Source organism: Dendroctonus ponderosae, unplaced genomic scaffold, assembly GCF_020466585.1.
Source record: "Dendroctonus ponderosae isolate FM_Combo_2020 unplaced genomic scaffold, Dpon_F_20191213v2 Dpon_F_20191213_192, whole genome shotgun sequence".
Classification (NCBI taxonomy): Eukaryota; Metazoa; Arthropoda; class Insecta; order Coleoptera; family Curculionidae; genus Dendroctonus; species Dendroctonus ponderosae.
Genome location: NW_026018082.1, coordinates 1,803 through 17,054, shown reverse-complemented (window position 1 = coordinate 17,054; position 15,252 = coordinate 1,803). Strand labels below are relative to the sequence as shown.

The window sequence follows — 15,252 nt, the reverse complement described above, 5'->3', positions numbered from 1 at the left end:
ATGGCAAGTAAAGTAGATATGAAACAAACATGATCTAATTGGTGATAAAGTTTAGATGGCGATGTACTCAAGAACAGTAATTTTTAGTTGTTTCCAAATTAATGTTAAGATGATGAAAATACTGGGAATTATCTGGTGCACATTTGTCCTGGGGTAAACATATCTGAAAACTCGAAAGTTTTCAAATCTGAATGCCTGGAACTCACTTTATAGATATACTGTGGCAACAGATTCGCCCAGCAATAGGTTTTTTCCCGAAGATTTTTCATTGGGAGTAGCAACTGCAGCGTTTCAAATAGAAGGGGCATGGAATGAGAGCGGAAAAGGCGAACAATTATGGGACTGGTAAAGAAAGTTTCCAATTCCTGTTGTTGAAACCACTTTGAAAGTTTCTGCCACAGGTGGATGCACACATATCCAGATAAAACTCTCAATCGTGATTCTGGAGATGTGGCTTGTGACTCGTACCATAAATGGAATGAAGATTTGGAATTGTTAAAAGTTCTCGGTGTTAACCACTACAGATTGTCTATTTCTTGGAGTAGGATTTTACCTAATGGATGGGCAAACATCAATACAATTAATGAGGAAGGAGTGAAATATTATAGAAATTTGTTAGAGGTGAGAATAAGTCTTTTGCCAATACATATATCATTTTGGAAGCTTAATTTGTTACTCCTAGAAATAATATTAAAGTGCATTTGTTCTACATATATGTTGTATATATATTAAATGTGCAAGTTTATGCTTCAGTTTTAAGTGTTTTGTGCTTGTGGACACCAGAAATTTCAGTACATTTGTTTTGCTCTTCAATGCATTTTTCGTTTTCTGTTTCTCAACAGTATCTTATTTTCTCAATCTTAATTTTATTTGAAATATAATTGTTCAGATCTGTTTGCAATAATCTGAAATATTTCTTAGGCGTTAATCGAAGCAGGTATCACCCCATACGTAACATTGTACCATTGGGACTTACCGATTACTCTTCATCAGTTTGGAGGTTGGCAAAATCCCATCATAGCTGATCATTTTGCGGCTTATGCCCGTATTTGCTTCGAATTATTTGGAGATATTGTCAAAAATTGGATTACATTGAATGAGCCACATTCATATTGTTTCTTAGGGTAAGTTTGCTTAGAAAAAGAAAATGAATATTTAGAAGGTGTATTTTATTATTTCTTTATTGAAAGAAGCTAACATTTATATTGTTGATTTTTGCATGTGCAAGCTTTTGAGAAGAGGGAATTATTACATTGGATTTAAAGCCAAATTCGCGATATCCTTTCACTTCTATGCTGTACTTTCACCAATAAAATAATTTCGACGAGAAAAAAAAATAAAATTATTTCTCCTCATGGAGAAGTCCCACAATATTAAGCAATAATATAATTATTTTAGTTACGGAACTGGATATCATGCACCTGGGTACGCACTTCCTAGTGAAGGCGTTTACAAATGTGCCTACACTAGTGTTTTAGCTCATGCTAAAGCCTGGCATATTTATGACGAGGAATTCAGAGCCACACAAAAAGGTACTAAATATTGTAAAAATCAAATTATATATAGAGTTATAATGCCATACATTTTACAGTTTCCAATTCGTAATTATTGGCTGTGTCTTTGAGATCTTGGCTGGATTGGAAAATTGTCAGATTGCAGCATACATTTGCAATTTCATGAATATTTGATATTAAAAACTTGTTTAAGCTCTTTATTTTTAACGATTTTCTTTGCAAATTATATATAAAATGTATTATTAAGTCATGATTATCCGTTTAGCTCAAACATGCCCCTGAATTTAAAGTGGTTAAGCCTGTGAATGATTAATAAATTACTCTTTATTTAACTGAAAACTTGATGTAAAAAATGGCTTAAAAGTAATCTGATGAGAAACTTGAGAAAAAATGGAAACTTTATCGGAATTTGCGGCTAGTTTTATAGATGCACGTTGTTCATTTCACAACAGATTGTAAGAAGTGATCAGTTCTTAATTAGCATCAATTTCTGCGATTATACGTTTTCCTTTCAGATCTTCTTCAATTCTTCTGCTCTGCAGGATTATTTTATGTGTTTTAGGTCGAGTATCTATAGTAATTGATAGCCCCTGGTTTGAACCCCTGACAGATACTGAACAAGATAGAGAAGCAGTTCAAAGAGAGCTGAATTTCTTTGTAAGCGTCAATGTAGTTATTATTAATTTCATTATTTATTTGCATTTTATGCCAGTTTGGTTTGTATGCTAACCCGATTTATAACGGAAACTGGCCAGAGCAGGTAATAAGGATAGTTGATGCCAGGAGTGAATTGGAAGGATATTCTTACTCTCGGCTGCCCAAATTCACTGAAGAAGAAATTCAGTATATTAAGGGCACATCGGATTTTTTCTCTGTTAATACGTAAGGACATGCTATAAATCTGCGAAGTTTTCAACAGTTAATCATTCCTTTAAAATTTCATTTGAATTTTTGAAACCGTAAATTCTGCATTTAAATATCTAATTCAATTACTTATTTTACTGAAGAAAATTAGGCATTCTTTTTAGGAATTTCTAGACTATTTTCTGCTGCATTTACTATTTTTAATTACATTTGCAAACTTTCCAAGTGAACATGTATACATTCTTTCAGATACTCAGCTTATCTTGCTCATCATCAGCATAGTTGGGATGAATCGATAGACCCTGATGAGGTAACTTATTATGCAGACCAAGGCAAGTTTATTATTACATCATATAAGGAAAAATATTTATATGCGATGATGATTTTAGAAATTTTAGAAATGGAAATAATAGTATTTAGTCTAAAGTTAGTGAATATGTTTTAAAGTGGAAAATTCTGACTGCAATCTGGTTCTGAAAAATTTCCAGTTTAATCCATTTCTTGATGATCACACTAGAGATTCTTCAAATATTAGCATGATTAATTGTTGGAAGAAGGCTTTCAAAACTTCCTAAGTGGATTCTATGTGGATCCTTGTCTCATGTTCATTTTTTTCCAGGAGTGGTAAATTCAGTTGACCCTGCATGGGCCTCAGATGTTGAATGGGTTCACAAGGTGCCTGCAGGCTTTCGAAAACTGCTCAATTACATCCATAACACATTTGGACAACCAGAAATAGTCGTTACAGAAAATGGTTGGGCCCAAAATGTTACAACTGCTGGAACAGCCGATCAAGATAGAATCACTTACCTTAGCGTAAGTTTGACTCAATTTCGTTGGTATCAATAGAATGTGCAAGTTGCAAGTTAAAAATGTGTAAAGTACGTTCTTAACTCGTCTAGAGTCAAGTGAAATTTCATTAGAGTAGAGGGTTTGTAGTTAAAAATACATTCTTCAGGGCGCATATTCCGGTAAATGTCTTGTAACTATCTCAGTTCTTCGGTTCTAACAATCCAATCCATTAATCGGAAGCGAAAAACCATGGTAGGTTGTTTACTGTTATAAAATATTTCTTTGGAAGATTTCCTACTAAAAAAATCGTGAAAGTTTCAAATATCCCATTTATAAAGCTAAATTAACATGTGTATTTCTAGGAGTATCTCAGCGCTCTTCTTGAAGCGATTTATGAAGACGGTGTAAACGTGTCTGCTTACACAGTCTGGAGTTTGATGGACAATCTTGAATGGGCAAACGGATATCAGTAAGCAAAAGTGAAAAATATGCGTTTTTTCATTTTAGAGTCGATTTAATTGTAGGCAGAAATTGGGACTTGTTGAAGTAGACTTTAGTGATCCAGAAAGGACCAGAACTGCAAAGGACTCATACTTTTGGTATCAGATGGTGACAAAGAACCGGTGCTTGTACAGTGATGCAAGTTTGTGTATCTAATTAAAATTTCAATTATTTGCAATAAAGCTTTCTTAGGGGGCAATTACTAAATATCTATTAACTTCCTGATTTTAGTTTTATGCTTTATGAAAGATAATCATTTCATTAACATTAATTACATTTGATGTGCTTTTATTTCCAATTAATTAGTTTTATCATATTTAATTGATCTAGAATGGTTCTTTATATAGGCAACAAAGTAAGTATATAGGAGGCTTTTAAGCACAACTGATGCTGAATTTTAATACTTGTCAAATAAATAATCAACATTGATAATTAATTTACATATTACGCAAACATTTGCATACTCACGCCAGAAACCTCAAGCGAGAGGAAACTGGTCGTATACTTAGCGTGCCATCCGTAATCGATAAATCTATTCCAAAGAATTCCACGCTAATTAAATCTGCCAATTATTACTTGTAAAATACTACTGGTTATGCGACGTGCCTAGATCTAGATGGAAAGCGTATAAGACGCAGATATACAACCAGTGGTAGAAATAGAATAAGACCCATCTTGTTCGAGATCATTAAGAAGGAACAACAATTTACTGTGATTTGCTACCGATTGATTGATTGGCTGTTGGTAGATAAATGTAATATTCTGTGTATGTATGAAAAAGCAACATGCGTAAGTAATCAATTCAGTTATCACCATCATCATCTTGGGCTCATCAAATTTTACGTGTTTTCTTTAATTTATCTCATGAATCGTTTGTAGCAATTTGCTGGAAATGTAATTCAAAACCGTGCAGCGTTTTATGTTTTCTTTCCCAAACCAAGATTTACTAGTTTAGATAATAAGCTGTTGTTTTGCTAGCAGTTTCAGCTTTGCTTTAAGCGTACCCAAATTTACAGTTTCTAGCAATTCTTATTAAAATTCCGCATAATGTTAAATGAAATTTTTTTGAGTTAAAAACATAATTTGTAGTTTAGCAAGAATTATTTTTTGTTGCTGGCAGACATATTTTCAACTCGGTTGAATCAATTTAGGGCAGGGTTTTAGCATGATTACTATTGCGTCAACAATAGTTGATTGATTGACACTGACTTGATTAACTATCGAATAATAATGCGAAAAATCGCTTTAAATACACACGAAAATATATACTGCACATTTTCATAATAAAGCTAAATTCACTTTAAGATACTTCAGAGTTACTATTCAAAACAATAAAGCCTTTTGATAAAATTGAGATGAAAAAATAAATGTCATTGAAAATAACCACGGATTAAAACGAAACTCAATTTTTTTTGGAAATGTAGACTCTTTAACAATAGATTCGCGGTGTTTTTTTAAAAAAAGCGAAGTTTTTCAGAAAGCTGTTTTTCAAAAACGCGGTAGTTTTCATGCAAAAAGTTTTTGCACTTTCACATGGTGAAGAAAATCGTGTTAAGTTCGGACGAAAATATACAGATTTTTATAATAGAGTTTCCATTCAAAACGTCAGACTTTTTTCTATGAAAATTAAGATTTTGCGAAAATAAAACTTATTTATGTTGAAAATAGTCCCGGATTGAAACTAAACTTTACATGTTTTTTAGAAATTTAGACTCTTAAACAATTGATTCGCGGTCTTTTTAGAAAAGTGAAACTCTTGTATTGGGATGCCACAATGTGGTAGTTTTCATGTAAAAAGCTTTTGCACTCTCACATGCAAATACGTCGACAGATACAAATGCGAGTAGCTATATTTTAATGGCAATTTGTCGTGTTTGCAAGCGAAAGGCCATTTTTATTATTTGGTGTTTTGTCCGACCGATTCCAGGCTTTTTTTCATACATGCGAGCTACGTCACCTGTGACGTGTTGATTGATTCCGGGTTATTTGTTCATTGCCGGACTGAATTCGATCAGTAGCGCCGCGCTTTGAATTACATTTCAAAATCTTCATCTCTAACTATTTGTTAACACAGTTCATTTTAAACTTCTAGAACATAACTTCTAAGAACGTTATTTCTTACCCTTCAAGATATTAAGTTTTTCTGCAGTCTGTGGTGGCGAAGAGTTGCTTTTCAATGTTGCTTCTCCTAGCACAGACTCACGTGTATCATGTTGTTTCCACAGAATCTTAAGCATTTTTCTCTGTAGTAACACTTCGTATTCCTCTAGTTGGTACATCGTTCTGACCTTCAGGGTCCACGTCTTTTTCCAATAAAAAAAACCATTCGAAATTAAACAAAATCCTTTGCCCACGGCTTTTGTGGAGGAGAAAGTTTATTTCAAAAAGCGTTTGCGCGTTCCGGAGGTGTGTCTGAAGTCGAACTGAGAAATGCTTGGAAACGTTTTCGGCAAGTGGGACAAGAGACTGATTAAACGATAATCACTACAACTTTTTGGTTTTTGCTCATGAGACAAAGCAATAAAAGTTGACGATTTCAATTTAGTCGGTATTTTGCATATGTTGTTTATGCTGTTAAACAGTTGAGATTCAGTCTACGTAATATTTTCTTCTGTAATAAGCTTCTGAGCGGCATTCGGAATTCTGTCATGACCGGCCGCATTTTTATTCTTTGCTATTGACAAGAACTATAGATCTTCTATTTCTGAACTTCCTCTCTACATTCAACTCTGCCCGGCTTCGTTGACATTTTCATAATCAGATTTTGTAATTTCTCTGATTTTACGGTTATTTTTAATTCAACTTTTCTTCAGTAAACGCCAATGAAAAATATTCAAATACATTTCTCAACGTAAATGAGCTCAAACTACTCAAACATCTTGCCGTTTTGAACATAAAGCGCTTTATGGGGCTCTTCATAATTGGGTAGTTTAAAATATGCCTTACTTTTAAATTGCCTGCGGCAATGAAAAGCACTTTGAAACAAACTGCATGCATGCAAACAATGTTGTAAAGCCATATGCGTGGAAATGTTAATAAACTGTTTGTTTTCATATTCTCATTTTTGTCGCTTTGTTATTCGGCACCGCTCGATATGTTCCACTGTGGAAACGGCCATGTGCTAATAATAATAAAAATAAATATTCTATCCGATAACATTGTGGAAAGTGGGAAATTGAAATGTTCGCGTTGCGACATAATGCGCAATTTTGATGGGTAATCTAAATGCAACGAGCTGAAAAATTGTTTAAAAATCTCCATAATTATGCCTCAAAGGGGCATTAAATTCTATTTCCAAGCAGGTTTGACCCGCATGAAATGGAGATCTATTATAGTGTCAAATTGCCAGCATTAGTCACTGTTATTCCACGGAGAACTGGAAAATTATGATGTTTTTCCTGGAACTGTCCGAGATGCGAATTTAATTCTAGGAACGTAGCTATGTGCGCTTAATCCAGAATATCTATCTGGATAGCCGCGTCTAGACGGCGACGAATTTCCTCGTCGTTAGAACATTGTTTTCGCTTTTTCGGAATTGTATTTTATTTGAAAAACCTTGACCAAAACTCTGCTTTATGAACGCATGAATCACCAAACATAATATGAAAGTCATCTTAAATATCAACTTACCCTTGCCTTTATCTCGGTCTTAACAAACCACCCTTTAATTAAGAACAACGCTAAGTCCCGGTATTAACCCTTAAAGACTCGAAATCTATTATGACCGGCCCTTTAAGATTATTAGGGTAATTCCTTGTGAAAACTTCCTGGAGAATGAGAGAGTTTTTGCTTCCGACTTTAGCTGACTTGACGTTATTTATAGGGCGTTTAAAGCCTCGAGGCACAATTCTGCGCTTTGGAAGCTTAATATACCATTTGAAAAGTGAGTCCATTAGGTAAAATTTTAAGTTTCTTTACATTCTACTCTCTTTTTCATTTAGAGCATCAATTATTCTTTGAAATCATAGTTTCTTAAATTAAGATCTGTTCAGATGTTTTGTTATGAATTCGGAAAGCGAGAATAGATGCTGGCTTTTGAGACAATACAAATGGAAAATGGTTTCAAAGATAGTTAAATTTTGATTGGAAACCATACTTGAGTACGTACAATACATTATTTTTATTTCTAGTTCATACTGATAAAGCTTGAATATGCTTTTCAACTACAAAATTTCGGAATTGTCCTAGTGAGCAACAAAGTCACAAATAAATAACAGGATGGTTAATAAAAGCAATACAAGCAACAAATTTTCTTATTGTGGGCTGCTAAAAGTTGTGCCAAGCTAAAATAAAAAATAAAATTGCAAATAAAAAAATAAATTATAAATTTGATTTAGACACTGTCCATTTATTTCTATTTCCGATCGTTAAGACCTCCTGGCTGACGGAAGCCTGTTAATTTTTATTCTCTCGTGTTTTAAATTCATAGCATGTTTCCGCACTCGTATTTTTTTGAACTCAGTAAACTTGACCCCATTTGCCAGGAGAAACTTGAAACCCACAGATTATAAAAAATACGTTTCTGCTATTATTTTGGGCTGCAACGCAGTTAAACATTTTATAATCATTATTGGATCTTTTTAAATGCATTCGGGCATATTTTATTGAAGCCAAAATTTTCGCATACTTTTGCTAATAAAACATATGGCAAGTAAAAATGCTTTAAGTACTTCCAGGTAATTTTTATTGGCGTCTTTTGAAACATTAAATGGCAACTTCCATAGTTGTGTGAATTTCTCACTTCGCCAGGATTGCAAACACACTTAGCTCTTATATGCTAATTTTATGGCCCATCTTGATGGCTGTTTAGGTCTTTTCCTGATCCTTCGGACTAATAAAAGAACGCTTCCATATCAATAAAGAACCGCTTAAAGCTTGCAGTGAGGAAATTAGAATCTAAAGTGAGAAAACTTATTTCATTCACACCCTATATTTAGCTGATGAGCGTTTATTGAAATATTGCAGATATATTATCAAGTCCGGGATTACTAAAATGATCCAAAAAATAGGTCAGTTTTTAATACATTCTTCTAAAATAATTTCATATAAAAATGCATTGGCGCTCGGCATTTGCAATCGTTAGCCCGGATCAGCTTTGTTTATATTGCCGGAAATATTCAATACTTTTTGAAAATTAAGTAAAAATCTATTTTTGGGCTCAACAGTAAGTAGGTACTAAATTACTACTGTAAAATGTACTTTTAATGTTTACTTCTTCTGCGTTGCCATTGTTCATTATCCATTTTTTGGTCTCGTCTTTCCACTTTTTAGTTGCAAGGCACTGACTTTTTTGAAAATTGCGGTTTCAACGCCGTGTTTAACAGGAAAAACTGCATTTCCATTTACATTCATCATGGAATGGTTTCTAATAACACAAATATTTAGCTGAAAGAATATGAGCAGCTTTTTCGAAGTTCGTTTAAATTTGAAGTCCAATTACCGTCTGTTCTCATCTTCCATCATAGGCGTAGGTCATAAAGATTATTATAGGGTCTACCCAGTGAAAATGGGGTAATTTTAAAAGTGGGATCCTATAACCTTAGCACTAATCCCCCCTTAAGCTTGACATATCAGAGCCTTTTCCTTGTTTCAGCTGGGAGATTTTTCCTACTTAACGACTTTTTTTCGGTTAAGGAAAACGCGTCAGGATCAGAAATTCGTGTCGTTAAGATCTTATCGCTTTAGAAAGCTTTTCCGGTTGCGGCTTTATGGGACGGAAGGAATTTTTTGCTTGGCAGGCGACTGTTTCCTCATAATTTTCATGAAATGGCTTTTTAAGTAAGAATGCCTATGAAGGGCTATTAATATACAAGAAAGTAGTATTTTCAGTTAATAACATAATCGACCGTATATATTCCAACCATTTCAATTCCATGCCGATTTTGTCATTTCAATTCAATTTCGGTGTTAAAAATAATATATAATCATACATTTGCAGGATATTTCTGATATGTATCTTCAAACTGTATATTTCTAACAGTCTCTGCAGAGTAGGTACTTTAAAGTGATCCATTAACAAAAGAAAATCAGATAATTGAGCTGTAAAAAAGGTCAATGATTAAAAAAATCTGAAATAGTCATGCCTCGCCCTCCTTAGATGAAACTACAAAACTCGAATAAAGTTTACTAATTTTGTATTTGTATATTCGTTTAACGTGAAAATGAAAAGGGTAGTATTTTTTTAATTCATTGTTTGGCCTATTGAATGCATATTCAAAGTGAATTTTTAATTGTAAATATGACACTACTTTATAAACGTTTAACTATTCGAACCTTGCGAATTTATATAGAAAGAGATTATGATAACTTTTGATTAAATAAACACTGTTATTCCAGTGTGTAGCCAAACTTCACAAGGTGATTTTTGAGTGACTTTATGAAGAAAATATTATACAGGTGTAGGTCCGAAACTGCTTCCCTTTCTAATAGGTATACAAGCTGTTAAAATGAAAAACAATAAACTGGTTTCTGTAATTTAATGCATAATTTTCCTGTTTATATTGTTAAAATTCAGAAGTGGTTGTTAAGGGGTTAATTTTGCCCTCAATAAACAGTGCGCCAGTGACTTACTTCCAATTTTCTGTTTTTGGTTCACAGTCAACAACTTTAAGCGCAATAATTTTGTTTTTTTACCTTTTTTGGATTTGGAGTAAAAACGGCATTGCTTCATGTTCATGGGACAACATAATCAATAAATTCTGCTACGAAACTAATTAGCAATCAAAATTACACGAAAATCGTTTACATATTTATTTTTTTCGCATCGTTTGAAACTATTTTGCAACGTTTGACCAATTCGTAAGAATATTTGTGCTACCTATTTTCGTTTCCAATTTAATAAGGCATCATGACAATATCAAAATGCAAATATTCCCGATTGAAGTTTGGCTTTCGTCAATGTAATGGTACACCGGAGCCAGGTTGAGCTCGAATCCCAGCAGAGAGAGTTTTCTTAAACGTTTTAAAGTTATAATAGAAGAGGGTCTGAGAGACGCCAAATCCTGCTTTTATAAGATCCGTCTTCCCTAGGGATTTGCGGGAAAACGTATGCTGCTACTGATAAGCCGGAAGAATGTAAAACGGGCTCAATCTGGAATCGGGAATAATCCGAGTTTTGCAGGAAATGTTTTGTTGAGTTCTATTGTGTTTTTAAGAATATTTATTGGCGCGGATTATTTGTTGAAGGTGCTCTTTAGAGCATGGTATGACTTTTTCATATTTGTTCAGTGTGCAACTGTAGAGTTCTAATTTTGCATCTCAATTACTTTGAAAATTGGTTTCCAGTACTTTTAAGCCTTAAATGAATCAGGACTTTTTAACCGCAACTTTGAAAGAAGAGCTTTCGGAAAATATTCAACAATTATATCTTTTTGAAGCGAGCCCAAAGTTTTTGGTGCATTGCCTACATGAGTGTAAATTTTATACCATCATAAAAACAACTTTCATCAAAAATCACCTGGAAATTCTGAAAATGTTGCACTTTTTGACTAACTAAGAACTGAAGTTGGTCCAACAACAATAAAAATTTGTGCTTTCTATTTTCGTTCGGTTCTTATAAATTTATAAAACATTCCACATAATCCTTGTGAAAACTCTGAAAAATGTTAGAAATTTAACGTTTCTCCTCTTCAAGTGTCAGATTTTACTAAGTTATTGTTAGTGTTATAAAATTATTATTACTTTTAGTAATAATAAAGTAATAAAATGTATTTATAAATACACGCCAATGCAAAGCAACCCCAGTGTAGAAGACCAGTTTTTCAAATAGTTCCAACAAATCGTGGAAATATAAATCAGTTTTGTGATTTAGTTAAGTTGTAACATTTTTTATTGGAATCACTTGCAAATTTATAGAGACAATGTGCATATTTTGGAGTAAAGATACAAAGTATTGAAATTTTTTAAATTTAACGGAATAATAATAATGAAATAAGCTCATTTTTGTAGAATAAGTATATACAATAATAATTGCCAAAGAAGCTGCCTTTCTTCAACTCCTGAAGTTGAAAGTTTGCCTAAAAAATACATTTCTTATGGAAATTTATGTAGCTCTAATAGAGTTTACAAGTGAGAGTTGTACGGTGAAAGTTTAGTTTTTATTAATATTAGTTCTATTAACCTAGTAGATAATTAATCGTACACGAATTCCCATCTATTTAGCGTTAGCAACTCGGAATTTTACCAGGATGCAATCTTTTTCAAATTAATTCTCTCAGAAACCGCTTTTGCGTTTTTGTTTCTGGTGCAATCACGCAATTAAGATATTTGTTTCGGGGCCATTCTGTCACTGGTGCAGTGATTGATAGACCTTAATGTTTTTTCTTCAAAAAATCGATCCCCCAGAATTTCACCCCAATTTTACTAATTGCGCGCAGTAATGCGATTTGTTTGTTCCTGCGGCGAACTTTAACGTTTCCTGTTTAGGAGTGGTCTAAGCCTAATTTTGAGATATAATTTGAATACTAATTAAACCTTGCATGCGACGAAAAATATCTATAAACTTTTACATTTTATTACAGATTTTGTAAAGACGTAATGTCTACATTTTCATAAAATATCTTCTATAATTCATAAAATCTATTCATAATCTTCATAAAATAAATTAAACTGTTTGAAAGTCAAAATAAAAATGAATAATAGTTGTCCTGATATGACCATAGTGTAAACTTAAAAAAAAATAAGTAATATTTTTTATTTAGAAAATAACCACCGTATTGGAAAATTCGCAACGAAAATACTTTCAGTTTTTGAAAAACCTTAGAAGTAATATTCTCGAATTTTAACAGAGCTGCGTTGATCGAGTTGAGAGTTGAAGTTGAAATGAGCGGAAAACTCGTTTATACTAATGGTCACTTCGATACGAATTCACCAGCGAATAGTCATTTTTCTAGTATGTATATCTTAAAAAAAGACGGAGAAAATGATACCATAAATATATAGCGATCGAACTCAACGTATCTCAGTCGAACAGTGAATTATTTCGGATATATCAGATGCAAAAAGTTCAATTTTATGTTTTGTCTTAAATACACCTTTTTTCAAAATGACTTGTTCGGGCGGTGTTTGAGTGTTAAAAACTTGAATGAAGTTATTATTATTTCTATATTTCGACAGTTTTATCTCTGGAGTTAATCGGCTGTTAGTAAAACTGATGACAAGAACTAAGTCTGTACATAAGTAGTGAATAAAGCATAATTAATGAGACTAGCAATTTTATAATCATAATTCACTTCGAGATACCTAAAGAATTTAAGATCAATAAAAGTCTTACAATTTTATTTCCGGTTCAAACGGTATAAAATTCTGGTAGTCAAGCCGTGAAGTTAGCGCCGACTTTTCAGTAAAACCAAGGAAATCTCCAACAAAAGCTTTCCTCAAACGAACACACCCTGATTTTCATCCAATTTATCTCCGTCTTCCATTGAAACGAGCTCGCGCTCCTGTTATAATAGAGCTGGCTGTCGAATCGTCGGCTTTTCCAATGCTTCCCGGTGACGTATTCTCCATTGAAATGGAGAGAACAGGCGGTTTCCTTGAAATAATGACTACTGTATATGCATTGAGTTTTCAGCCACAATGGCACTGGCACAAAGAACAACTCCATGGGGAGAAGTCATTATTTCGATGAGTGCGTTTATTTCGACGGTTTTATTCTAACATGATATTCTGTCTATGACTTTAAAATAACTGGATAAAAACGTCACTTTTTTTAGGGGCCATAGATAATGTAGCTCTCGCATTGGGACAAAGCCAACAGAGTATTCTGCTGATGGAAATGTTTATTGAGATTTTTCTACGTTAAAATAATATATTATTTAAATAGATTTCCAATTCAGATGTCTTCCGGACAGCAAAAAACATTTTTTACTTGATGAAAACAAATCTAAAACTGCGGTTGGTCAATTCGATACAGAAAATTTGCATATTTTGATTGTGTCTTTACTGCACATCATTTCAAGGCTGGAAGAATTATTTGAAAAACCCAGCCTTCTTAAAAAACCATTGTAATTTTTCCCCCATCCATTGGGATTTTTCTAGAATCATTAAAGAAAAAGATCCTAAAAACCATATCACTTGTTAGTGAGGAAGAGTTTTTATAATCTTTGAGGAAAATAATGCAATTTAAACTCGACGAAGTTCAGCTTTAAAAATAAACGTAGTTTTGAAACTCCAATGTAAATCCAACAAAAGAACATCTTTCTCTCTGGTGACACTCTCAGGCGCAATCTACGGGCTTTTGCATTTGAATGCCATTATTCTCACTCCATCCAGCATAACAGGGCTTTGTCACCGCTTTTTGTAAGATATTGATTGAGCCGCTCAGAAAAAGTTTTAAACTTAGCTGCTGAAGCAATAGCAAAATATCTCCTCAAGTCTCCTAAAATTTTCCTTTGTTGGTCGCAAGTTTATCACTGTTTAATTTGCATTATCCAGTATTTCCATTGCAAATCGATTAATCGGATGTAAATCTGAGACACATCCGAAGGATTACCCCAAACTGAATGTTCGTATTCCCGAGCAATTAATAATTCTACAGGAGACAATTTGTCCAGTTATCGGGTAAAACATTCCGGTTTGCAATTGTCCTTTGTCCTCGCAGGAAACGGGCATTTCGAGGAAATGGCCTCATCCAGGATTAGAGACCCGACAGCAGCGTTATCTGTTGCCTGAGGCTGGCAGGATTACGGTTCTGGACTTTTTCTACAGTTTTAAGACAAACTTTAGTGAAGAGATTAATGTTTTGATAAAGCGACTATATTTACGGGATTAATTGAGGAACTTTTTAAACGGCAGCAATAAATGCTGTTAGATCTAAAAATAGAAGATTTCAAAAGAAGTCTACCTGTAAAGAATTTTTTTGCTACTAACACGAATAATTGCTTATAATTTATCGGTCTTCAGAAAACAGATAGAAGTTCGCTGGAAAATATCTGAAAAAAGCGAAAAGGTAGTGAATCTAAAACTTGCAGTGATTTTAGATGTGAAAATGGATGGAATTCCACTTGAACTCAGAGAGGTGGACAAACTAAGGACTATTATTAACCTAGGGAAAGAAATATGGCTCCTCACTAAGAAAATAGAGTAAATAATGGTGACTTCTCAGTTTAGTAGTAAAAAAAGTTTTATATTTTTTGTTTTTATATTACAATTATTCAAATGTTGCAAGTAGACTCAAAACTAAATTGTTGCAAAAACACTTTCATACTTTTTGGCATGATTTTTCTCTAATAAAACAGCTTAAAACCGACATTTTTTATGCATTTGTTTGTTCAATTTTTCACCGGGAAATTTTTCCAATTGTTTGCTAAAATACACAAACTTGAAGGATATTCTTATGGATATCAAAGTTATGGGGACTGTAAAATGCATATTTAATAGATTCCAAAATTACTTATTACGTCATTGTCTTCAATATAAATGAGAATTTCTTTTTAATGGTCACCCTTTGGGGCAAATCACACAATTAGAATTCAAAAGTTATTATTCTGTGGACAGATATTATAATTTTCAATAAACCAGAGACGGTAAATAAGGTAATTAAGATTATAGAACGTAGGAAGCGTTTAATATATCCATAAAA

At 33.2% G+C, this 15,252-nt stretch overlaps 1 protein-coding gene across 1 annotated transcript; it reads left to right on the top strand.

Moving 5' to 3' along the window:
• Positions 1-22: 22 nt before the first annotated feature.
• LOC125503326 (myrosinase 1-like) lies at positions 23-3,880 on the top strand. Its single transcript, XM_048663416.1, has 11 exons — positions 23-153; positions 214-345; positions 402-621; positions 922-1,124; positions 1,399-1,532; positions 2,077-2,171; positions 2,227-2,396; positions 2,628-2,710; positions 2,998-3,194; positions 3,533-3,639; positions 3,695-3,880. The coding sequence occupies exons 1-11, from the start codon at positions 56-58 to the stop codon at positions 3,825-3,827; spliced, it is 1,572 nt and encodes a 523-aa protein (XP_048519373.1). The 5' UTR covers positions 23-55; the 3' UTR covers positions 3,828-3,880.
• Positions 3,881-15,252: the final 11,372 nt, after the last annotated feature.